Below are 26,549 nucleotides of genomic sequence, written 5' to 3' on the forward strand. Positions count from 1 at the left end.
TTTATATAGATTGACATGCTAATTGACTAGAACTACTGACTTACATCTGCTTTCATTGGGTGGACCACTTTGTTGTTGTCATGTGCCTTCAAGTCGATTACAACTTATGGCGACCCTATGAATCAGTGACCTTAAAGAGCATCTGTCATGAACTGCCCTGTTCAGATCTTGTAAGTTCAGGTCTGTGGCTTCCTTTATGGACTCAATCCATCTCTTGTTTGGCCTTCCTCTTTTTCTACCCCCTTCTGTTTTTCCCAGCGTTATTGTCCACTGGCACTGTAACTATTGCTCTTTGTGTAAAAATGGATAATTAATAAAGATCTAAGTGTTTGCTCAAAGGCATGTAAGGGCCAAATCTAAACTTGGGCTGATATGACTTTTGGGGAACTCTGCCACAGTGCAGAACCCAGATATTGTTAGGATCTTGTTGGGTTGTGAATGGTCTCAAGTGCTGGAACTGAATGCGAACAACGGTGCTATTCTCAGGCAGGATTTTGTTGCAAAACTGAGGAAGAGCCTGAGATGGACTTTGTTGTTGTGATTCAAAGGTTAAGTGGAAACTGCTTAGATGACCAAGAAATGTGCAGGGCCCCAATGCTTCACACAGATAGGCGACTGAGGGGAAGAAAAGAGTGTAAATATCTTGGTAGAGATGAACAGTGGATACAAATAACAGAGAAGGAACCAGGCAGAAGACATAGACAGGAATTTAGAAATGTAACAAGCCAGTTTTCTGTGCCATCCGTTTTCTAAATTACTTGTTAGTGCAGCAGTATTCCTAGTCATTCTGTGAAATCTGTAGCCGGGTGCCAGATTTCTTGTGAACAATTTAGGTTTAAGTGGCACAGAGATGTAAAAAGAATGAAATTGCACACAGTAGGAAGGGTTGTGGTCTCTTTCATTTCATTTTCATTTAATTTAATTTTTAATTTGTATACCGCCTTTCTACAACACTGCACTCAAGGCGGTTTACAACCATAGAAATAACAAAAATATACAGAAGTAATCATACTATCATCCTATAATGTTACAAAATATAAAATATAAAGTAATACAAAACAACAAATGTTACAAAAATACACAATAATACATATACAAGTGTAGCACCAATGCAGTTTACTATTAAATAAACCCCATATCAGTCCCTTCTGCTTCTAACATACACACCCTCTCAGGGTCCTGGCTCTCACCCAGGACTCCATGCATCCATCTTGGCTCTCACCCAATACCCAAACACAGCTCACCCACAGAGTCCACAGCAAAGAAGGGACCTGGGAACTGCTTAAAAAGGTAAAGGTGTCCCCACACTTATAGTGCAAGTCGTTCCGACTCTTAGGGTGACATCTTGCGACGTTTACTAGGCAGACCATATATATGGGGTGGGATTGCCAGTTCCGTCCCCGGCCTTTCTTTACCCCCCAGCATATGCCAGGTACTCATTTTACTGACCACAGATGGATGGAAGGCTGAGTGGACCTCGACTCCTTTTACCGGAGATTCGACTTCCTCCTTCTGTTGGAATCGAACTCCAGCCGTGAGCAGAGCTTCGGCTGCATTACCGCCTCTTAGCACTCTGCGCCACGGAGGGTCTTGTGCGAACTGCTTACATCATCATAACAAACAAACAAACAAACAAATCACATCATCATAAAAACAACTTAAAGCTTGTTTTTATTAATAAACGCTAAGGTAGATGGCAATTCATATAAAATATCAAAGTAATGTACAAAATATATAATAAAATATATAATAAAACATAAAATATCATACAAACAATACAATGTCCAGAGCCTTCTTGCTCTTGCCCAATGATGGTGTGGCTCTGATGTGCAGCCGGTGGTGGTGCTGCTGATGGAGGTGGTGATGGGCGGTGCTGGCGTGCTGGCTGAGGGCTGGCGTGGGCGGCAGCATGGGCTGCCTGCTGGGCTGTAGGTGCACCAATGTCTAGGTGCAGCGTACCACCCGGTACTGGAGGGGGCAGAAGGTAGAGGGCGGCCAGCTCCGCCACCTCGTCGTCCTCGTGGGGTTCCTGCTTGATGAGCAATGGGTGCAGGCCGGGCAGTGGCGGGGGGCCCCCACCTAGGTGCTCCTAGACTGCGGTGGGGTCCAGCTTGTGCACGTAGCTGTAGAGCAGGCCACCACCCTGTGGGAACCCGCTGCCCGGCATCCCCGCCCCTCCACCACTGCTGTACTCCAGGCTGTTGTCCTTGGCCGCACGCTCCTGTTCCTTCCCTCAATATCCTTCATAAGCTTCTGCAAGTCAGCTTCTTGCTTCTTTAGATTTCCAAAAGACAACTGGCTTTCCACAATGCCACTTCCTCTGGCTCCTAAATAAATATTTCTCACCTGTGATATAAAATGAGACTCCCTCCTTCTTTGCTTGACTCATGTGACCTTGTAAATGATATAAGTTGCTGCATGCTTAACATTACCAGCTTTCTTATTGGAATATTCCTAAAACTGAAGGATTTAGTAAGAATATTACCAGTTGACTAGCCCGATAATGTCTTTGTACAGAAAACTGATGCTACATCGGTCCCTGACAGTATGGGCACATGAGAGAGATTGCCGTTCTCCCTCTTTGGTTCCCAGCATAGAATATATGTGATTTATTCCTGACACAGTCTGAAGAGTACATTCTCAGAACTGGATATGTGTTTAGTGTTTGTTTGCACTTACCAGTTTGTTTCTGATCAGAGTTCAACTGAAGTTAACGTGCCACTGAACTGCAGCACCAAGCTGCACTGGTCAACAACAGAAACATTTCGGGGATCTATTTAGGTACAGTCCAAACGGTTTGTTGTTGATATGTGCCTTCAAGTCAATTACGACTTATAGCTACCCTATGAATCAGTGACCTCCAATAGCACCTGTTATAAACCACCCTGTAAGATCTTGTAAATTCAGGTGGCTTCCTTTATGGAAACAATCCATCTCTTGTTTGGCCTTCCTCTTTTTCCTGTTTTTCCCAGCATTATTGTCTTTTCTAGTGAATCATGTCTTCTCATGATGTGTCCAAAGTATGATAACCTCAGTTTCATCATTTTAGCTTCTAGTGATAGTTGTGGTTTAATTTGTGCTGACACCCAATTATTTGTCTTTTTCGCAGTCCATGGTATGCACAAAGCTCTCCTCCAACACCACATTTCAAATGAGTTGATTTTTCTCTTACCTGCTTTTTTCACTGTCCAACTTTCACATCCATTCATAGAGATCGGGAAAACCATGGTCTGAATGATCCTGACTTTAGTGTTCAGTGATACATCTTTACACTTGAGGACCTTTCTAGTTCTTTCATAGCTGCCCTCCCCAGTCCTAGTCTTTTTCTAATTTCTTGACTGTTGTCTCCATTTTGGTTAATGACTGTGCCAAGGTATTGATAATCCTTGACAAGTTCAATATCCTCATTGTCAACTTTAAAGTTACATAAATTATCTGTTGTCATTACTTTAGTCTTCTTGACGTTCAGCTGTAGTCCTGCTTTAGTGCTTTCCTCTTTAACTTTCCTCAGCATTCGTTTCAAATCATTACTGGTTTCTGCTAGTAGTATGGTATCATCTGCATATCTTAAATTATTGAAATGTCTCCCTCCTATTTTCACACCTCCTTCATCTTGGTCCAATCCTGCTTTCCATATGATCTGCATATAGATTAAAGAAGTAGGGTGATAAAATACACCCCTGACTCACATAGTTTCTCCATATTCTGTCCTTACAGTAGCCTCTTGTCCGGAGAGTTCAAATAGTAAGGAGCAAATTTTCCCTGCTCTACCTTACAAAAATGTGTGGAGATGAAAATCCTGAGTAGACCTAAATATTAGCCATGGTTGTCTATATCCAAATTAAATCACTTCCTGGTACTTCATAGTCTTCCTCCCGTTTTGTTTCCTTTCTGAGGACAGTCCTGTTACTGTGTTACAGGGGGGGGGGAGTCTTGCAGCACTGTAATGCATAACAAACATTTTATGACACACAGCTGCTTTTGTGGCAGATGTGGTGATGGATGTGATCAGGTGGATCTTTTTTCTCTCCCTGTTCCACCAGGGGGCATCCTTTCCATTGCAATAGGCATAGCATTACTTTGATTTCATTACCCCAAACTCTTCATTTTAAAAAACACATTTTGTTCTGAAGCTGCTCATAACAGTATAATTTTTTCCGGATGTCTTTAAATTTTACAATCAAGTAAAAGGTGGTAGGAGGGGGCAATTTGAAGAGTGCTAACAGCTCATTAAAATCTGAAGGGATTCCCCACACCCCATCCAAATGTATCTTGAAGCATACCAGTCCTTTTTTATCTGTTTCATCAGGTAGCATGAAAAAACGGCTTAGCTGTTGTTTTGTTTTCATCCCAACTATTGGAGAATTGTTACTCAAATATTTCTGATCAATATCAACCATTTCATCACAATACATAGAAAGAACATTTTTTTATAACCTAGCTCTCTGTGCATGTAACAGGTGTAGCAGGATTAAGCACAAATTTATTTTATGACAGACCTCTCATTAAGAGGTAGCCTCACTGCCATTGTCACTGAATAGTTTCATCACAAGGACTAATCTTGTTTTTTTTCCTTCATGATAGAATGGGTGCTTCCATTTTATTGTAAAATATTTATTGTAAAATCACTGCTTCAATTGCATGGATGTTTTTCACATACCCATACAGCATTGTTGTCATCAAAATTCTAGCCCCCAAAATACTTTCAATTTTTTTAAAAAAGTTAAAAGCACTTTCAAAATGCTAGCCCATACTTTTTTCCATTTAATCTAGATTTCCCCTTACTGTGGAAAATTTAATAAATGTAAAACAATCCATTATACATCTGCAGTCACTGCTGGTGTGGAAGCTTGATGGCACTTTTTTGTGTGGGTGGGTGGTTTGTCGTGTGTGGTAATGTTTTGGTGGGTGACCTCTATTGGCATACCCCTGCTTCCATTTGCTCCTCAGCTTGGCTTAACCTAGCCATTTTCTTTCTGGGAGCCAAAACAGGCTGTCCCCTGCTCAGTATTAGCAGTTCAGCTGCTGCTTGCTTGGTTATCCTTCAGGCTGGCTGAAGGGTAGTTTGGCATGTGGTGGGCTGCTGTTCAAGAAATACAAGTCCAGTTAGGCTGGTAGATGAATACCGGTGCAACTATCTTTTAATTGGGCAGCAAATTAAATGGGCCATGTTGTTCTGGCTGTCATGGTATTGCCTTGAGTACTGTTTGCTCTTGTCCCAGCTTTTTGTCTGTAGGTATACAGAAAATTCCTAGCCTCCTCACTTTGCAAGCTTTATTGTCCTGGGGGCAGTCTTGGCAGAGGCACTTCTGCCACCTACTGTTCCAAGAGTCTATCTCAATAAAATGACACTTTACCATTCAGCTGAGTATCTTGAGTATGTCCAGGTCCTCAGTGGATGCCAGGTTCAGACCCTGGGACAGTTTATCCCACTTCTTGTTCTCTGCCCTGTCCTTGCCCTGTAATCTTGAGTCCTGAATAATTTGAATTTAGATCTCTTCTTCTCTCTGCTACTACATCATCCTCATCCTTGCATCCATCACCTTTCTGTCTTGACCACTGCTTTCTTCTTCATTGCCATGACAACCTGGCAGGCATGGCTAGAAAAAGGCAAGGCTGACTCCTGCCAGCATTTGCACCCCTCCACTGTTTCTGCACATTATTTGCTTGTTTGCTTGCTTGTTTGTTTATTAAATTTATATTCTGCCCTTCCTCCCAAAGGGAGCCCAGGGTGGCAAACAACAAGCACTAAAATGGTAAAAAATTATCTTTTAAAAAATCTTTTAAAAGAACAAGACACCTTAAAAAACAATTCCTATACAGATGCAAACTACATCATAGTTGGGCGGTGTTTCCAATTCTTTGAACATCTTTTTAAGGGAATGGAGGTCTTTTAGGGATTGTGAGACTCTTCAATTTGAAAATGGGGTATAGAGGGCTACCTTGCCTAAGCTGTCTTTTTAAAATAGTGATTTCTAGACATATGAAAATCAAAAATTCTAACATTACTCTCATTAGCAAATCTGAAAACATGACATAAGGCCATTGAAACCATAAATCCCTGGTTGGCAACTAGATTGGTCCCATGTGACCATTATGACAACACCTGACTTACTGATTACGGTTTTTTGGATCCCTGGTTTGGACATCATGCTAAACCAGAGAACGTCGTTTGTTTTTCCCCAACATGAGCAGGGAGGAGCAAAGCAGGTGCAGTTGGCTTGTACACAACAATCAATTAACTGTGGCCTCCTGTGATGTCCAAACAGACCCTGCCATTACATTTAGAAACTACAGGAGATCCTTCAGTGGTTGGCCAGTTCATGCTACCAGGGCAGGCCATGCTATGAAGTGGTGCTAGCTGACTATGTCTTTACCCTGGCCTTTAACACTTGATATGTATATTTTTAGGACCAACTCTTTTGTGATTTTAGGTTGTTTTAAATGGTTTTTAATGCTGTATTTTAAAATGGTTGTAACTGCCCTTTGGGTGAAGGGTGTGTAATAAATGTTAATGTTGTTGTTGTTAATATGTCAGGTTTTGGGTGCTGTTAAACAGATAACTGGTTACTTAACTTACTATTTTTCACCCTGAGCAGTGCAGTTGGGATATAAATGGTTAAAATACCATATTTGAAAGCAATACAAATGTTTTAAATAAATAAAATGGGAATCTGCTGCATCAGGCATATTGTTATCTTTATTTTCTCCACCTTTTGCTCTTCAGAATTTGTCCAGTGTGAAGGCTACTAAACAGTTATACATGTGGTGATCCCGGGTAGCGATAATATTATGTCAGAAGTACTGAAGGAAAATATGGATTGGTGGGCGCCAGTTTTGGCAACCCTATTTACCGCAGTTGACCAGTCCGTACAAATTCCGGTTCACTGGAAATTAGCAATTGTTATACCAATCTTTAAAAAAGGAAATAGAGGGGATCCAGCCAACTATAGGTCCATTAGCCTACTCAGTGTCATCAGCAAGTTATATGCTAAGCATTTACTTGAAAAATTAATTACCTGGCTGGAAGAGGAGAAAATCATAGCCGATGAACAAGCTGGGTTTAGGACGGGAATATCGACCGCGGACCAAGGTCTTGTCCTCCAACACCTTGTTGAAAAATATTCTGCAATACCAAATGGGACTCTATTTGCTGCTTTCATAGATTTTAAATCGGCATTTGATTCAATCTCCAGGGACAGACTCTGGTATAAACTGGAGAGCCTAAATACTTATAAAAGGCTGCTGCTTCTAATTCGCAGTCTACATGAGAACACTAGCTCAAGGGTTAGAGTTGATCGAGCAGGGCATTTGTCAGCACCCATTCCCACCTTGAATGGAGTCAAACAGGGCTGCATTCTTGCCCCTACTCTTTTCAATCTGTACATAAACTCAATACCTAGTTACCTAAGGTCAGTAAATTCTCATCCCCCTAAATTAGGGAATAGGCCTCTGTCCATATTATTATATCCGGACGACGTGGTCCTCTTAGCTCAAACAAGTGTTGGCCTTCGGCGCCTCTTGAGGGCGCTCGCGGCCTACTGTAATGAGGAGATGCTTAAAATAAACTATGATAAAACCAAGGTGCTGATCTTCACCAAGAAAAAGATCAAGCACAAATGGCAAATAAATGACCATCCGATTCAGCAGGTTACAATCTATAGGTATCTGGGCATTATTTTCCATTCCTCTGGCTCCTGGAACCCGCAAGTTACCTACGCTATGGCGAATGCCCAGAGGACTGTCAGGGCACGTTTATCTTTCTTCTATGGTAAAGGGGGGCAATATGTCCCCTCGGTGATCCAGGTGTTTAGTGCCAAGGTAATAGCTCCGATGCTCTATGGAGCGCAATTTTGTGCGCTTGAGGAGTATGGCCCTCTGGAAATTATCCAATCCAAGTTCCTAAGAGCCATTTTACGCCTCCCATCTTGTGTACCTAATGTGGCTATACGCCTCGAGGTCGGTCATCTACTAATTGAATCCCGTGCCTGGATCTATAGAATCAATTACTGGCTCAAAATGATATTTACACCCATAGGATTGGCTCCCCTGATGCTAGAAGACCCATTTCAATCTAGATGGAAGCGACGTGTATACAACAAACTTTACGCCCTGGGTTTTTCGCCTGAGGCTCTCATAGAGCTCGGGTTCACTAGGGCCAAAACAGCCATCCAGCAACGGATCAAGGATATAGAATTACAGAATAATTTAAGTTTGGCTGCGGCATATTCTAATCTGAGTCTAAATCAAAGAGTAGTTTTCTTCTATGTCTTATTTAACCAATCTAACTGTGGTCAAATATAGAAAAGCTTTTACTCTGGCCAGATTCAATGCTTTGCCATCTGCCCTGCTCAATGGTAGGTATAATAGAGTGCCCTATCAAGATCAAGTTTGTCCATGCGAAGCACGGGAGGTGGAGACCATTGGACATGTTCTTTTGAACTGTCCTTTTTACTGAGACCTCCTGCACGTTCTTATTACTCCTATCTTACACGAGCTTTCTGTAAAGTCTGAAGCTGACTACCTCCATCTTTTGTTAGCAGACACTAGCCCAATGGTGACACTCAGGGTAGCTAAATTTTGCGCAGCAGCCACCACCTGCAGACAGAAGATTTTAGATATGAATTAATTATTTTAATTATTGGTTCCTTTTATATACTTTAGTATTCCTAATTTTATACATTGTATGCCTCCTAATGGTTTTATTGTAAATCATATATTGTGTCATTTGTGTAATTTGTGTATTGTGTTCATACTATGTTGGCTGGTCCATGACCGAAATAAATTCATTCATTCATTCATGTGGTGATGCCTGAACAGTGTGGCAGGTCATGGGGTGTGTGGCTTGCCCATCTGCCCTGTAGTGCAGTTGAATAGCATTGGTGCAAGACCATCAAACAGTTTTTGCAGGGGCAAAACCTTTGGGGGAGAGAAGTGGACACTGTTAGTGTCAACCTCCCATAAAACTGGCTGCTCCTAGAATTTGTAAGATGCCATTGCAAATTTGTAACGCCGAATATCCTAATGGATTTTTAAAAGTAGTTGTGAGTTTTGGGCACCACTGAATCAATAGTTGTAGTTGTTCCCGAAGAGTCTGCACCAACTGATGTTATTTGGTCAATTATTCTTGAAATCCTTTCTGGATAATCCAGTTTGTTGTATGTTGCGTTTGTCCTTGAGAATGATTTAAAAATAGCAGAAACACCATTAAAATTGTTCTAGGAAACCCTTAGTATTGCATGTCATGTAATCTCATCTACAAAACATAAAGAGCAGCTCTTAATGAACAGCATTCATAAATATCTGATACTGATCGTAAGGGGACTTGAAACTTTATCCTAACTTTTTGATCTAACCAGACAGTAATTTGACCTTACCAATGCCTTTTGTGCAACACAAATTTGTGATAAATAATTAATAAAAGCGCTGAATATTATGTGTGTGAGTCCCATGGTCTTACTAGATCAGGATAATTAAGGGGGAATAGGAGAAGTCAACAGAAGATTCCCCGCCATCCCTTGCAGTCCTGTCTTTTAACTGCTTTGCTGTTAAGGCACAATAATGAAACCAGTGAGGTCCGGAGGTAAATTAAGTTTGTGTGCTTTTCCTGGGACAGGAATTCAGCATGAGTCAGTAGCAGGAAATTAGTCTGGTTTATGCAAAGGTTGTCATTTTTGGAGCACCCTCTGTTTCTTTTTTGTTTTTAAAATTAATTTCAACAAAACAACAAGAAAGAGAAAACAGTACAAAATTGTCTGTTTATATCAGTGGTGGGAAACATCCAGCCTGTGGGTCTAATTTGGCCTGCCAAACCTTGGAGGTTGGCCCGCCAGACGTTTCAGGTGAACCATGCCCACCTTTTCAGCGCCTTTTCATCGTACATGACGTCAGCGGCAGCAAAGTTCAAGCTGCAATTTGAAACTTCAAGCTGCAGCTAAAAGGAAGAAGAATTACTTGCATGGGATGCAAAGGAACACTTGTCCTTTGTAGCCACAGTTTGAACTCAAGCTGAGGATGCAAAGGAAGCATTGGGAGCATTCTTTGAGGGAACTTCTGTTTTTTTTTCCTTTGAAGCTGAGTCATCTGATCCCAGGGTGACAGTAGATGATTGACACGTGGGCAGCTCCACCCACTTGTCAGAGTGGCCCATGGGGGATGGGAGAGCTCAGGATCTGCACCATGGCTTACACAATATATAGCAAACAAAGATCTAGAACCCAAAGGTTTTATACAGATCTTCATCATTCTTTGTCTTGTTATTAATTACTATTGAATAAGATGTTGCTCTCATGTCCTGCTTGCAGTGGTTAGCCATTGTGAGAACTGGGTGCTAGACTAGCTGGATCTTTGGTCTGATCTAGCAGGGTTCTTATGTTCTTGAGATTACTTTATAGGAGTCAACTTAATGCTAAATTGCACTGTAAAACAGGTGTACAATTTCCAGAAATGTTGAAGCCATGGGAAAAAACATTCCCCCCTCCCTGATTTTTTTCATCTTTTTCTGGATCTTCACATCTCTACTTAAACTGGGATATTGTAACATTAGTACTATAATAAACCCTCAAAACATTATGAGCAAAGGTTTTTCTTCAGTATTCAATAAATGGCAAATCATCTTTCTGCCTTAATAGAAAAAAAATTGACAACTTGCTTTAATGGTAATTGCCACGCAGGGCGCAGATTTCATGGAGATTGTAGCTGGGGAGGGGAGACTTAAACCTTACCTTCCCGAGCACTGTGATCTGGGTTATAATTACCCCTCCCCCACGTACCTAGTATTTAATTTAAATGTAATTTAGTATAAGATTTAAAAACACACTACATGATTGCTAATCGTGTCACATGTAGTTAGCTCCCAAAGAACACTATTTGTTCTGTAGTTCCTGAATTAGCTTAGATTACCTGATTCATTTGAAACATGTTATTTTATTGACTTATGTGGGAATTTTGCGATTGTGTCATAAATATTTACACATTAAGTGCTGTGTGCCTTAACTTGTGCAAAAGTTCCACTAAAAGCAGCCTGGCGCATTCTTTCATCAGCCTGAACTTCTTTTTTTCTCCTTAGATCTTAACATTTGAGACTAAGAATCCATCCGAGCTGTCAGAGCGCTTGCGTTCTGTTTGTGGAAATCAGAGCAATGCTTATGCCCGCCTGCTGGAATATCGCTTGAATGCTCTGCGTGGACTCTGGAATGCCCAGCGCCAGCTCGCCTTGGAGGAGCAGCATGAACGGGAAAGCTCCGGGGATGAGGAAGCACTTGCCTTGCTCAAGCGACAGGGCCTGTTACAGCAACCTGAGCAAGCACCTTTCACTTCACGGATGGGGCTGCTCTTGGTCTTTCCCCTCATTGAGTCCCAGAGCAGAACGGACCCTTCCCTTTGTAACATAACTGCCGAGGTGCTCTTGACTTGCCTTCGTGACTGTCAGCCCTTGAGCTTGACTAAGGAGCCCGTGGACTGTCTTAATGGCATTGAGTGCTTGCTCTGCTCATGGTTGGAGGAGACGTCCACCTCTGGCCAACAGATTCCACACAAGCAAAAAGAAAACGCTGCTGCTGCCCTTGTTGCCTTGGCTTGTGCAAGGTAGGAGAAGATTAGGGTGGGAAATCTCTGTGTGTGGATCTTTTCATTGTTTTACTGTTGTGTGTCCATGTTAAACAATGGCAGAAAACATTGACATGTGCCCAGGGATGGGTATTCGGCTTTGTGTCTCCTCTTCTCCTGCCCCATCTTGCGACAAATTTAACTTTTAGCAGCAGAGGGAAAAAGGTGTTCTTGCGTGGATTGATGCATAGAGGTTGGGTGGTGGGCAGCTGTTAACCTCCAGGCATGGTTTAACACAGGTTCGGTAGTTCAGATCAAAGATCCAAATGAACTAGATTTGGATTTTAACCCAAAGTCACATTCACAATGCTTCTTTAGAGGGATGTTTCAGTTGCAGTCAGTTTAGTTGGGGTGCCAGCCCAAATTGCTGATAAGAAACTGCAAATTGTGAGGAGGAGGAGACAGTGTTTTTCAAGGTGATGGAGTTCAAGGTGATAGAGATCTATTATATATCTGACCAAATGTGGAGATGTTCTGGGAAAATGCAAAGATTTCAATATGGAATAAAAATGGCAGCCCCCTTTTGTCACTTGTCATATTTAAACTTTTACATGTCATATTGGACAGGCATAAGGAACAGTTGGACCTCCAGATGTTGCTGAATTACAATACCCATCAATCCCAGCAAAATAAGGATGATGGGAGTTGTAGTTCAGCAATATCTGGAGGGCCAAAGGTTCCCCACACCTGATATAGGAGAATCTGTACAGTGCTGTTTGTGTTGTTTAGTGGTTCAAGGAATCAATTTGTGAATTCTAAAGTACAATGAAACAGAGGCTGATATATGTAATCATTCTCCACATAAGGAAAAAGAAAGTGGAGAACAAAACCCCCCCGATTGTGCACATGAATAGTTTTTGTTGTAGAAGAACTCTCTGTGAGTAAAGGCATAAAAACTACATGTAAAATGCATCTTTCTACAGTAGGCTATAATGTGCAGGAGCGCATTAGCAGGTTTTAAAATATATAGTTTGAAGACTTCAGATCAACAGAACTATTCTTTCCTAAATGTTTTATAATGATTACATATAGGCATGCACATTCCTCCAACTTTTCTTTCTTTCAGTCAGTTTTAAGATGGTGTTGAGCAATAGTAAGTTATTTGGATGTTAATGCTGGTCTGATACAGATGATGTATCAGAAAGCTCAGAATGTGGGTAGTCAATTCTGACAAATGGCACTTAATAATCTATTGATTCCAGAAAATTCTGTTACTGGATATTGCTTGCAGGAATACGTTCGTGCCATAGAAGGCACTTTTGGACCTTATGCTACTTGGATTGTGGTTTCTGTCCTTGCTGCCACTGTTGGGATTCCTTTGTGTAGCTTCACTGGATGAATAAACTGAAGGTTTAAATGTCTGCTCAGAAAACATGAGGGGTCCAACGCTGCATACGTGGGACTGACAGGCCCAGTGTCATGTAACAATTCCATAATCTTCTTCTTTCTCATTTTTCACAAGCAGACTGGCATAGTAGGCTCTTGTCATTGTGCTTCTAGCTCACAACTTATTCTTAAATTTGTATCCTGCACTTCCTCCTGAAGGAGTACAGTGGCAAGCAAAACAATTTAACAACAAAGAAAAGCATTCTAAAAACAGTTGCAGATAAAAACATTCTAAAACAAATTTGCAGATAAAAATGTTCTTTTCTCCAGAGATATCCAGGTTGCCAGGAACAGTCGTCTTCAGCCACTAAAAGCCTGGGTAAACAGGAAAGTTTTCAAATTCTTCCTAAAAGTCATTAATATTGGAGACAGTTGCACTTCACTGGGGAGGGCATTCCACAAATGAGGAGCCATCACTGAAAAGGTCCTGTGTGGGTCAGTGCCAATTAGACAGCCTTTGGTGGCGGCACCAGCTCCAAGGCCTGACAGGGTCCAAGATGGTTTATACTAGGGAAGGCACACTTTTAGGTAGTTGGGTCCTAAGCCATTTAGGCCTTTATATGCTAGTACTAAAACTTTGAATTGCACCGGGTAAGTCACTGGTAGCCACTGTAAAAATGATAGTGAATGCTTTCTGGACCAGTGACACATTGTTTTCAAGGGCAGCCTCACATACAGCATATTACAATAGTATTATGACTTTGCAAAAAAACAAAAACCAAGGAGCGATGATACTACTGAGAGAGCATGATGCCATTATTTTCTAACTATGATCCATAAAGATCACAATAGCAAGCAGTTCTTGAGGTAGACATTTAAGTTGACAACTCTTCTCAACTTGCCCATTAAAAGTGCTGGGATGCTCCACCATTTCCATCTAATCATTTCTGCAACACAAATAAAAGCCAGTATACCTTCATTGTAATCCTCTCTGCAGCGTTGTCTCACTGCATTGCCAGTATTTTCTCATAGATCAGTGGTTCTGAAACTTATTTTCCCATGGACCACTTGAAAATTGCTGAGGGTCTTGGCCAGACCACTTATTGATTTTTCTGCATGTTGTAGCAATTGTAATGTGCTGTGCTAGATGCTGTATGATTTTCAATTGTATTTTTATTGCTTCTTTTATTTTTTATATATTTTACTGTATCACAATTTGAATTCAAATTATGATACAATAAAATACAATATAACAAATAAAAGAAGCAATAAAAATATAATTAAAAATCAATATTAATATTTAATGTGATGGATGTTCCGTCTCCTGTCTTCAACCACCAATCCACAGACACTCCATGGACCTCCTCAATGAAGCTTGCAGACCACTGGTGGTCTGTGATCCACAGTTTGGGAACTTTCACTGTCATCTGTAAAAAGCATGAGGGAATCCTGTGAAACTCCTGGAGATTTGTATATTCTGTGCATCTTCATTGTTGCTCTTGAACTGTTGTGTGATCTGCACTATGTATATCTTATTAAGGCCTCCCATTTTGAGTGCTAAGTATAATCCTTTATTTGCACAATCTCTTCCATATAATTTGTTTTAACTTTGCAAAGTTATTTTGTGCCAGTCTTCCTCACTGGACTTCTAAAACCCAACCAAATATTTTGCATGATATTTTGCTTTCAGGGCTTATCATGTCATTGGAACATAGCTAGGATATAAATTTGCTCTTCTGTTGTTCATTCATTATTCAGTCATCTTGCCTATATTTAAGGTTGCAATTTTAAAGAATGAATTGTGGCGTGAAGCTGCATTTTCACAGAAAATAACATAAATATTTATGGTGTGGATTTAACCAACTGTCACAGCGTTTGTCAAAGCCAATGACTGTTCATTAATTTCCTCTCCTGCCCATTTTATAGTTCTTTCCAGTTTAGCAGAGTTGTACTGCATTTTTTGCCCACTTTTCTTTGAGGATTTTTTTTAATTCTGCTGTGGCCTTCGTAAAACTTCTGAAGATCAGTGTCTGTGGATAGCATATCTATTTTGAATTCTCTGAGATGTTTGGCTATGGGAATGTAAGCTGCACTGTGCAATTCCCTGATTAGTAGTATTGGCAAGACCACATAAATTATGGTGTCATATGGGTAACTCCTGATGCACTGCTAAGTTACACGTACCACAAAAGAGAATTACATTGCTGTTCTGACATTTGGATACTGATACAGAACATACAATGATCAGTATAGAGGTGTATGCTGGATATTTCTCACTGTTTTTATTATTTATCACATTTTTCAGAAAAGTGACACTCAAAGTGGCTTAAGAAAACAAACATTAACAAGTGTAAAAACAAGGATTAAAAACAACCGAAAATACGCAAATAACATATATAAAAGAACAGATCCAACTCAACCCTACCCCACTAAAAAATTAGCAGAAAATTAAAATCCAAATATCTGGGAGAAAAAGAATGTTGTTGCCTGCCGCCTAAAAACAAATAGTGATGGTGCCAGGCGTTCCCCCCTGGGGACAGCATTCCAATAAATGTGGAGAAACCACTGTTAAGGCCCAGTCTCGTGTCACCACCCTCTGCACTTCCCTTGGAGGGGACACACAGAGAAGGGCCTCGGATGGAGAACTCAGGGTCCAGCTTGGTTCATGTGGGGAGAGTATAAGGGTCCTGAGCTGCATAAGGATTTATAGGTCAAAACTAGCACTTTGAATTGGGCCTAGAAACTAATTGGTAGTCAGTGTAGCTCTGCTACAATTGGTGTTACGGGTTCAGACCGTCTTGCCCTGGTCAGCAACGTGGCTGCTGAATTCTGCACCAGCTGCAATTTCTGAACCATTTTCAAAGGCAGCCCCACATATAACTTATTGCAGTAATCTAACCTAGAGGTTACCAGAGCATAGACAACAGAAGTTAGGCTATCCTCTGTCCAGATAGGGTTGTTGCTCAGCCACCAAGTGAAGCTGGTGGAAGGCTCTCCTTGCCATCGAGATCACTTGAGCATGAAGCAACTGTAATGGATCCAGAAGTACCCCCAAGCTATGCAGCTGCTCCTTCAGAGGGAGTAACCATATCCAGAAGAGGGCACGTTTCCTCCATCCAGTGTAGGGAACCACCCACTAAGAGTGTCTCAGTCTTATCTGGATTAAGCTTTAGTTTATTGTCTCTCATCCAGTCCACTACTGAGGCCAGACTTCTGTCTAGCATATCCAGTGCCACACCTGGAGATGTAAAGGAGAATAGAGGTGTGTATCATCACCACTCAGCAGTTTCATGTAGAAGTTAAACCGCATGGGGGATAAAACCGAACTGCAGCACACCACACTGAAGGCTCCATGGGGCCAAATAAAATTCCCCAAGCACCACCTTCTGAGGACAGCCATCCAAGTAGAACTGGAACCACCACAAAACAGTACCACCCAATTCAGACACCTGCTCCAGAAGAATACCGTGGTCAATGGTATCGGAAGCCACTGAGAGATCAAGGAGAATCAACAGATACACACTCCCACTGTCTCTCTCTGACAGAGGTGACCAAGGCAGCTTCTGTGCCAAAACCAGTCCAGAACCCTGATTGAAATGAATCTAGAACATTGGTTTCATCCAAGAGTACCTGAATCTGGCCCATAACTGTGCTCAAGAACCCTTGATCAAGAAGGGAACATTAGCGACTGGCCAATAATTATTTAGATTTTCCAAATCCAGGGAGGGTTTCTTAAGAAGTGGTCTTACCACTGCTGGACTCTCACAAGGAGGCATTAATCACTTTTGTGGCCAAGTCATCTGTCCCTTCCTTGCTAGTTTTTATCAGCCGTGAAGAGCAAGGCACAAGAGCACATGTGATTGCCTGAACCAAACCAAGCTCCTTGTCCACATCTTTGAACCTTACTAACTGAAACTCATCCAACACAACAGACTAAATAGTGCTCTGGACACCTCTTGAGATTAATCTACTAAAACAATGGAGTTGAGGCTGTGGCGGATGCAAGCAATTTTATATTCAAGATGTTTTGCAAACAAGCCACACAGAGCTGCTGTTGGTCCTACCGCCTCCTTTTGGCCAGACTATAAAAGGCCCTCACTACCCAGAAGGAAGACCTCTGCTGGACAGCACAGTGAGGATGTGATGCCACTAAGTAGGCTCAATAATAAGCTCTCTAGCATTTGGTTTCATACAACTTTCTCAACTTGCATTCAAGCCATCTCCCAACTTGTTTCATTGCCTTCAGCTCTAGTGTATACCAAGGAGTCATCTGGGCTGTATCAGGCGGGAGAAGGATGCTCAGGGGCGATCGTGTCAACAGCCTGGACCATCCCTATATTCAACAGATCAGCCAGGGCTTCAACAGAGTCATTTTAGCTGGGAAATCCCCCAGAGCCATCTGGAAACCAATTGGATCCATCAGCCTCTGAGAGAGGACCATCCTAATAGGTCCCCTGTCTCTGGAAAAGGGAAACCTAAAGCTCAATAGGGAGTGATCAACTATGACAAGGGACTGATATTAATATCCCCCACTCTGTGGTCACCATCTTCCTGCCTGGTTGAGAAAACCAGTTCCAGAGTGTGCGTTGGGCTGATGACAAGTTGGGACGACCCCATAGTTGACATGGTGGCCATGAAGTCCTGAGCTGCCCTACAATTAGTGCCTCAGCATGGACTGAAAGAACTGGGCATGTTTAGCCTGGAGAAGAGAAAACTGAGGGGAGATATGATAGCACTCTTCAAGTACATGAAAGGTTGTCACACAGAGGAGGGTCGGGATCTCTTCTCAATCATCTGAGAGCTCAGGACACGGAATAATGGGCTCAAGTTGCTGGAAGCCAGATTTCAACTGGACATCAGGAAAAACTTCCTAACTGTTAGAGCCATACGACAATGGAACCAATTACCTAGAGAGGTAGTGGGCTCTCCGTCACTGGAGGCATTCCAGAGGCAGCTGGACAGCCATCTGTCGGGAATGCTTTAATTTGGATTCCTGCATTGATCAGGGGGATGGCCTTATAAGCCCCTTCCAACTCTACTATTCTGTTATTCTATGACTCAGCATAAAGTCCCCCAGAACCAACAGCCTGAGAGTCTTCAACACTATCTCCGAGATCAACTCTGTCACCTAAGGCAGGGAGACTGCTGGGCAGCAAGACAGGTGGCAAACCAGCAGAATCCCTAAACTGTCCTAGTTGCCCATTGCAAGGTACAGACACTCTAGATCTTCACTCAAGCAGTCAGGAAGCCTGGAGTGAGAGATGGAATGTCTATAGACTGCAGCAACTCCCCCTCCCCAACCCTCAAGCCTGCTCTGATGTGCTGCAGTGAGTACCTGGGTGGACACAGCTGAGTAAGGCCAACCCTATCCTGCTCACCCACCGAAGTCTCAGTAATATACACCAGATCAGCCACCTCATCCAGAACCAAATAATGAGTGGGGGAGTTCTTATTTGAAACCAACCTGGCATTCAAAAGCAGCTTCTGCAGTCCTGAGGGTTGCCTAATTGAGCAACCATGTGACCTCTGGCTGGAGAAGGGGCTGGCATGCAACACAGCCACCAAAAGTCTGTCATGTGCCCCTTATCTCGCTTGCCACGTCTCTCACACCATACCTCCCTTTACCCTGGATCACTGCAGTTGGGACTGCTGGTGCTTGTGAAGTTCGTGCTTATAGTGTAAATATGGTAAGTGCTGTTTATATAGAAGACATATGGTAAGTGGAGTGAAAGAGGAGGGGGGAGTACATGAGCAGTAGAATGCTGGATGATTGGCTGAGCGTTTGAGTGGCTGGGAGTATAAATGGAAGAATGACAGTTGAATCTGGGTGGATGTTGGGAGTGTGGAGAAAGAGGTGTTTGAGGGTGGAGGTCAGGAGTGTGGAGAAAGAGGGAGTTGGAGTTCTGATTAATAATAAGTCAAGTACAAAACAGGAATAGATGAAACCATACGCTTGTGAAACATTCTAAAACTAATCTTGTTATTTCTGATATTTAATAAATACTTATTCGGTTTACCAAAGGCCTGATCCTTGGCTGGGGGATATACATACCAGAAGGGAGGGCAAGGTAATTACCAAGGCTGAAGAGAAACAGTATCTAATGGTGGCAGCGGTGAAGGGAGGAATAATAACAATTCAAGTATCCAGAGCAACCCAGAGTTGTATGCGTTATCTATAAAGATACAAGGGGGTTGGGAACAGCATAAGCACACAGTCACAAAAGTAACCAGCTAGAGAGAGACTCAGGCAAAGTCTCTGGGAATATTGGTTATAGGACGTGACTGGTGGTGCTGCCTAGCAGGGGGATCTAGTGAGATCTGTGCTAGAGCGGAGTGAGAAACCATATAAAGGACGGTCCGGACTGGTGGTATCCCTGGTGGTGCCTAGTGAAAGGCAGTAGCCACAAGCAGGTGGGAACCTGACAGGGAGAACCAGGGAAGGACGTCACAGTGCTCTCCTCGATTGATCCCATCCCAGGTACATATCTGCACTTGAGAACACAAAAGTACAACAATTGGGCTATAAGCTGGCAGTATTAGTTCCAAGAAGCCTCCAACTGGGTCCTGTGTCAGCTCAGCTATCCCTCAAAAAAGTGTAGCTCAACAGGGCTGTTAATCAGTGCACAAGGGAAAGGTCTCTCCTGCCAGTGGCGGTAAAACTAGCATTCTGAGGCACTCCCCAAGCAGGCAGGGGAAAAGGAAAAAATACCCAGCAAAGCCTCCTGCTAGAATTTGTGTAAGCCCAGCTCTTCAACCCCATGGGGAGAGGCAGGCTCTTTCATGCTGGTGGCGGTCGGCTGGTGGCTCAAACTTTCCCCAAGTAGGGAAATAAGGAAGGAGGAGAAAGGAAGCAACAGCAGTGAGCAGAGCCGGGCGGGCTGACAGGATGGTCAGACTCGCCTGCTGTGCTGATGGTCCTGTCTTTCGGAATGGTTTTGCTAACCAGCTGAAAGTATTGTGGTGTCTTCAGCATTATTTTCAGTTTTGAAGGGTTATGATGACATCAACTTGCACACCTTCAAAGGAAATATGAGAATTAGATACTCTAGTAAAATATTTAGGTGAAATGTTTCTTTTAAAATTAAATATTATACAGTTATTTTAATGTTCACAGGCAGATTCCTCAACTTACACAACTACAGAAATGGCACCATTTGCATTCTCATATGGAAATGTTTATAAACAAGAAGCATTACCAAAATGTTCTTACAGTAGGGCCCCACTCATACGGCGGGTTACGTTCCAGACCCCCGCCAAAAATTAAAACCTGATGAAAGCGGAACTCATTCAGTAGAATGGTGCCCGGCGCCTGAAAAACGCCGTAAAAGCGGAACAAGTGCCATATGAGTGGGGCCTTACTCTAATTGAAAATCGCTGTATTAGTGGAACATCGAAAAGTGGGCCGCCGAAAGCAGGGCCCTACTGTATTTGGCTGCCATATTGGAAGCTCTGCATTTTCCAAGATGACTCTATATCTGATATTGGCTGTAAAATGAATATCTGCAGTCTTGCAAAAGTTGACTTACTTGTCACAACTAATTATTGCCTAGGGAAATGTTAATAGGGTAACAAGTAGTTCTAGGGCATTGTTGAATTCTGTGTACTTTTATCCCTTCCATCCTATCTTAATTATGATCACGTGGTAGTTAACTGTACAGGAACTGCAGGAACTGCATTTTTATGGTATAGAACCCATTCAGATATTGTGATAGTCTCAATTACAGAGACTCCCCCCTGCCTCTCTCTAAGTTGTTATTCTCTTACTTGATGCCACCTCAAGATGTAAGGCAAGTCAATTCCTTCTCATTACGTTTTCTACAGCTTCATGCCCTTGAATTGATTCTGCCCTGAGTTTATGTTCTACTAGAAGCCTTTGCGTGAGGCTACATCAGCTTTCCATGCTGAAATTGTGTGATGGCTTATTGAGTGGCAACTGAATCCTACTCAGGGTAGACCCACTGAAATTAATGAACCTTTAATGTTTAATGAATAATTAATTGACATTAATGAATAGTCATGTCTATTAACTTCAGTGATTCTACTCTGTGTAGGACTAGGATTGAGTTTCACCCATTCCTTTGAATTTCTTGGCTGCCTTCATTGGTGCTACCCTGTAAGATAGCCAGTGTTGATTCATGCCCACCCCCTGTGTCTACCAACCAATATATTGCTGTCAGTATTTGTTCTTTTGTGAAGAATGGCAACAAAAGTAGTATGGGCTCCAAAGCGCAGTTGGGTCTGCTCACGTGCAAATCTGCTGGTTAATTTAACGTCAATTCTGTCTTTACTCAGGGTCTTTACAATCCATACCATACTGCTGTGTATTAGCTGCATTTCCAGTTTGTGTCTGTGATATACTGAGCAATAGATTGTCTGCTGCACGCCAGTTTGCTGGTGCAATTGTTATATGGTGGCTGCATGATACCCAGAAGCATCATTCTGGTGGGCCCTTCCATGTCACACTAATCATCATTCTACTTTGATAGTTCCTCTTGCATCCTACCTATCCTTAGAGAAGAAAACAATGAAGTTGGAGGCACTAGCCTATTGTTAAGTGTGTCCATTTAGAATTATCATCATCCATCCCAAATAATAGGATCTTGAAAGGCTAGTGAAAGCCTCTGTGCTCTCATGAAACCATTGATGTGCATTACAAGTGAGGTGTCTGGGAACTGTAGATAATACAAGTTTATATAACCAGATCTCTTGTATTTAATATGGATATCTTACTCCATGTCATATAACATCCTTGTTGGAATTCCATGAATGTTGAAAGTAAACATTTGAAACACCCCCAGATTTGTATTCTAAATTCATATTTTTGCAAGGTAAGTTGTCTTTCAGGAAGGCATATGGAGGCTTTGAACCATTAAGACTTTGCTTGAATGTTGACTTTTTAAGAGCATCCGTTGTTCTCAGTTGGTATCCTGCAGAGTTTCCAAGAAATGACTACTGCCTTGTGTTTTGACTCTATCCTCAGGGGATCACTGAAGACGTTTGTTCACACAGTACATCTTTTACAGAAGCAAACAGAGTTGGGATCCTTGCCTGTAGCTGATGTATTATACAGGTAGGAAAGGGGCTTCTGAGGGCAATCATGCTGCTATAGATCAAATGCTAATCTTAATAATACACTCGTGCATCAATGTTGGGATTTATGTTTTTCATAATAGTTTAGAAAACTGAGGATGAGCAATTAGAAAAGTCAATTTTTTCCCTGCAAAGCTCATTACAAACCTGAAATACACTAATAGTTCTTGTTCATACACAGGTCACCCACTATTTAAAGATTTTAATGTGAGATTTATGTCTGTATTTAGCTAATTATTTCCATTTTACAGAAGCTTTTCTCCCTTTCTATAACTTACTTTGTATCTGTTCTCTCAAGGTTGCTGCTTTTGGAAGGTGGACCTGGATCACCCTCTTGTTTGCTTGGGGGCAAACATATGGTGTCCTGGGGGTTTGAAGACATGTTGCCAGCACCTGATGCCAACCCTGCCTTGGGCTCAGAAAATAAAGGTGAGATTTGTGATTTTAAAGAGCAAGAATGTTTTTGTGTTAAAATTGCTTTGCCTAATAAATGCCTGAAGTCTGAAGTTGCAAAGATTGATAGAAACCATGTCCAGGTCACAGCTGGTGTTGTACAGAGGCAGCCAAAGGCGTTATTGCCAGGAGAAAAGAAATTCCTTGTGCAGAAGGGGTGTTCACTACAGCCAACACGTATGTTAAAACTGTTTGTAAATAAACAAACAGACTGCTAGATATAGTAAAGTTGTTTTCCTGTTGTTACTGTTATAATTATTATTATAATTATTGTTTTGATTACATTTATGACATACCTTGCTCCCAAGGAGTTCAAGTATGGTTCTTCCCCTCCTGATTTTTTCCTCACAACAGCCCTTTGAGGTAGATTAGGCTGAGATACAGTGACTGGCCCAAAGTCATCCAGTGAGCTTCATTGCCAAATGAGGATTTGAACCCTGGTCTCCACGGTTCCAGTCTGAAATTCTAACTACTACATCACATTGGCTCCCTGAGACAAGTACTGTAGTGTGGAGTTCTCCTGTTCAAGGTTCCAGCTAACCAGCTATGCCCCCTTCCAGGATACTTCATTCCATTCCCCCCCCCCCGGTTTTCTGTGTGTTCCCCCTCAAAGAGCTAGCCAGCATTCTGTGGCCACTGAGCATGCTCAGCCCTCATACAGCTGTTTTGGGAGAGAAGTCCCATCCTTAATATTTTTTTTTCCTTTTTGGGGGGCAGGGGGACTACTTCTGCAAACCTTGGCATTCCCCTGAGCCTGCTGGCACCTCCTGTTTTGTGTGGATGGTGCTGTTTAGGCTTCATATGGATTGGCACTCTGAGAAGTGTAATTTTAAAAACTGTTTGATGTGAGAATGAAATGTGTATTTGCATGTGGGTTTTTCCTCTTTCGTGGATGGGGGCAGCTTTACAGATTAGCATTAAAACTGAAGTATGCAGTCCTGGGCATAATGGTCTAGACATGGTAAGTCATTTGGGTGAAATATAACACATGAAGCTGTCTGTTTCTAGCCAATAGCTTCTGTGTTACCCCAACAGTTTGTGTGGGGAGATGCATCTCTCTCTGCCCCCCCCCCCAGCTAAATTCCATGAGTTTGGAAAAGGTCTACTTCTGAAAGCTTGCTTCCTCTTACAGACGCAGACTTAGGACGCTGCCTTGCAGCAGATGGGCTTTATCTTTATACAACAAACTCTGTTGGCAGAGGAATAAGCAAGTTAGGATCTGGATTACATGGTACCTTACGGTAAGCCACAGCATCATTATATACCCAATTTGTTTTTATTGTCAATTACTGTAACTGGCATTTAAGTGCAGGGTAGCAAATCATTTGGGGAGTCATGTCTAAAACTACTGTAGTCCCTCTCTGAGCAGAGTATTGGGACTAGGGCCCAAGTGGCTTTTGTGGCTAAGAGTGCCTTCTACCAGGTTTGTCTGATTCGCCACCTACAGCCATTCCTGGACAGGTATAGCCTGATCACTTGGGCACCAGCCTACCTCTGCCTGATACAGGCAGAAAGGACTTAAATATGATGTCAGCATAACACTGAGTCTTCAGCATTATTGGCCTAATCTTGTGGAATGCTCTTCCCATAGAGATTCAGCAGGTGTCTTAAGCATTAATTGCTGAACATTTGCTGAAAACCTTTGTATGCTGCTGGGCTTAGGCAAGACAATTAAAGAAAAAAATTCTCTTACAATTAGCGGGTGATCTGTGATTTTGGTTTATGTGATTTTGTGTGTGTGTGCAATTAACAAAACAGAGGTTTTTATTGTTCTACCAAAACACTTCCATTTCCACCTTCATCAGCTGCTAACATACAAATGCTGTTACAAAGGTGGCAGTTATAGAGCTTTGAGGATGGAATGCTCAGAGGGGCTTCATTTGCAAAAGCTAAGTAATGCTGGTACTGTCCTCCACGTTAAGGCCAACTGAAACTTGAAACTGAAACGTTTTGGTAGAACAATTAAAAACCTCTGTTTTGTTAATCACAGTTGCGTGCATATATTTTTAGGTGATTAACGGATCCAGAGCAAGCTTGGGTGACTTTCAGAATTCTCCCTCTCTCTCTCTCTCTCTCTCTCTCTCTCTCTCTCTCTCTCTCTCTCTCTCTCTCTCTCTCTCTCTCTCTCTCTCTCACACACACACACACACACACACACACACACACACACACACACACACACACACACACACACACACACACACACACTCTCCCTCTCTCTCTCTCTCTCTCTCTCTCTCTCTCTAAAATCACTGCTGTGCTAAATCAGCTTGTTCATAAGTTTCATTTAGGGTGTTGCATTTGTGACTTGTTTCTGAAAGTTAGACTCGCAGCTGCTTGCAGTTCAAGGGTAAGCCCAGATGTGTGGGACAGATATATATATTTAGCCCTTCTACCTGTTCAAATGAATTACACAAAGTTCTGGGTGTCTGCAGTCTGCCTGTGTGGGTGCTGATCAAATTAGTTTGTTTCGTTGAAATATTATACTCCATTTTCTGCCCTTGATGGGGGAGCCTCAGGCGTACTAACAGCCATCATGAAGCAGTATCAACAAAACAAATAAACAATACATGCGTAGATTAAAGCAGAGTAAATCACAGACAATTTCCAGGAGGTGAGTGGCTTGTTCCTTATTGAGTTCCCATGGCAATTGTGTGTCCTTTTCTTCTCCATCCTGTCTGCCTTCAGTGGGCCTTCAGTGAGTTGAGAGTGCTGACCTGATGAATGCATCATACTCCACCATTTGTACTGGGAAATCTTGGGGCACCCTATATTTGCAGCAAGATCTGCACTGGTCGCCCGTTAGCTACCAGGTTAAGTTCAGGGTTCTGGTTTTGGTGTACAAAGTCCTATGCAGCTTGGACTAGGTTATCTGAAAGATCGTCTTGCCCCTTATATACTCACTCGATCACTGCGCTCTGCAGGTGAGGGCCTCCTGCAGATTCCATCTTATCAGGAAGTCCTTTCAGTACAACATAGGAAGCAGACCTTTAGAGTAGTGGCACTGACCCTTTGGAATCCCCTCCCCTTAAATATTAGACAGGCGCCATCTCTGTTTTCTTTTCGGCACCTATTGAAGACCTTCCTCTTTCAACAAGCCTTTTAAGTAAAAATCTTATCCCATTCTGTGTCTGTGTTGGAATTGCTTTTTAATATGTTTTTAAAGCTTTTTTAAAAAAAGGTTTTTTCAAGATGTTTTGTTTTAAAATGTTTTTAAAGATGTTTTGCTTCAATATATTTTAAAATCTGTTTTTATGATGTTTTAGAGTGTTTTTAGTTTTTTTGTTTGTTGCCCCGGGCTCCTACTGGGAGGAAGAGTGGGATGTAAGTTAAATAAATAGATGAATAAATAAATAAATAATTTTCAGCAGCTCTTCAGTTCCCCAGATACCACAATCCCAGATATGTACGAAAAGTTTACCTGCCTGTGAACAATGCTTTGTGTCTATGTGACACAGAATGGCTTCAGCTAGGTATGGCTAGCAAGTGGTTCATCCAAGACGATGCTTACAAGTCTCTCTTAAAGCTTAGCTTGAGCCCACGTAGCTCAGCTTCTTTGCACACTTTTACCTGGCATCAAAACTCCACTAGCATCCGTGCTGTTTGCACCTGCGGCGGGAGGGCTTTCTAGAGTTTGGAGGACCACTGATGAGAATGCCTTCTCTGGAGTCTCCACACTCTGTCTCTCGGAGAACAGATATCCTGTCTATGCTTCAAATGCCCATGCTTGCCCTGCATATCTATCATGGCCCTGTGCCTCTGGCCCTGTGCCCAGTGCCTGCTGCACTCTGGGCCTGTCTGTCTGGTCCTTTGGAATCTCACAGGCCATACTCCCTCCTCAAACCACGCGCCTCACAGGCTTGGCTCCACACCCTCCTCAAGTGCCTTTGCCTAACTGGAGTGTGTCCTTCAACTGTGGTTAGATTTCTTGCTTGCCTGGATGGAGAGGGATGGGTGGCTTTTGCATGGCTTGAAAGTGGCCTCCTGTACAAAGGTGAGAGTCGCATTCCTTGCGTCGCCTGCTCTTGCCTCTTGCTCTGCACGTCATTAGCACACAGTCCCTAAGAGGTTGT

General features: G+C 42.3%; 1 protein-coding gene across 6 annotated transcripts in view; it reads left to right on the top strand.

Moving 5' to 3' along the window:
* The window catches only part of HECTD4 (HECT domain E3 ubiquitin protein ligase 4), a 151,461-nt gene that overhangs the window by 12,948 nt on the left and 111,964 nt on the right, over positions 1-26,549 (top strand). For all 6 annotated transcript variants that reach the window (XM_061603389.1, XM_061603390.1, XM_061603393.1 and 3 more), the window contains exons 2-5: positions 11,069-11,586; positions 21,914-22,003; positions 22,322-22,452; positions 23,609-23,717. In XM_061603389.1, the coding sequence (XP_061459373.1) occupies positions 11,069-11,586; positions 21,914-22,003; positions 22,322-22,452; positions 23,609-23,717 (848 nt within the window). The remainder of the gene's footprint in view (positions 1-11,068; positions 11,587-21,913; positions 22,004-22,321; positions 22,453-23,608; positions 23,718-26,549) is intronic.

This window comes from Rhineura floridana, chromosome 19, assembly GCF_030035675.1.
Source record: "Rhineura floridana isolate rRhiFlo1 chromosome 19, rRhiFlo1.hap2, whole genome shotgun sequence".
Taxonomy (NCBI): Eukaryota; Metazoa; Chordata; class Lepidosauria; order Squamata; family Rhineuridae; genus Rhineura; species Rhineura floridana.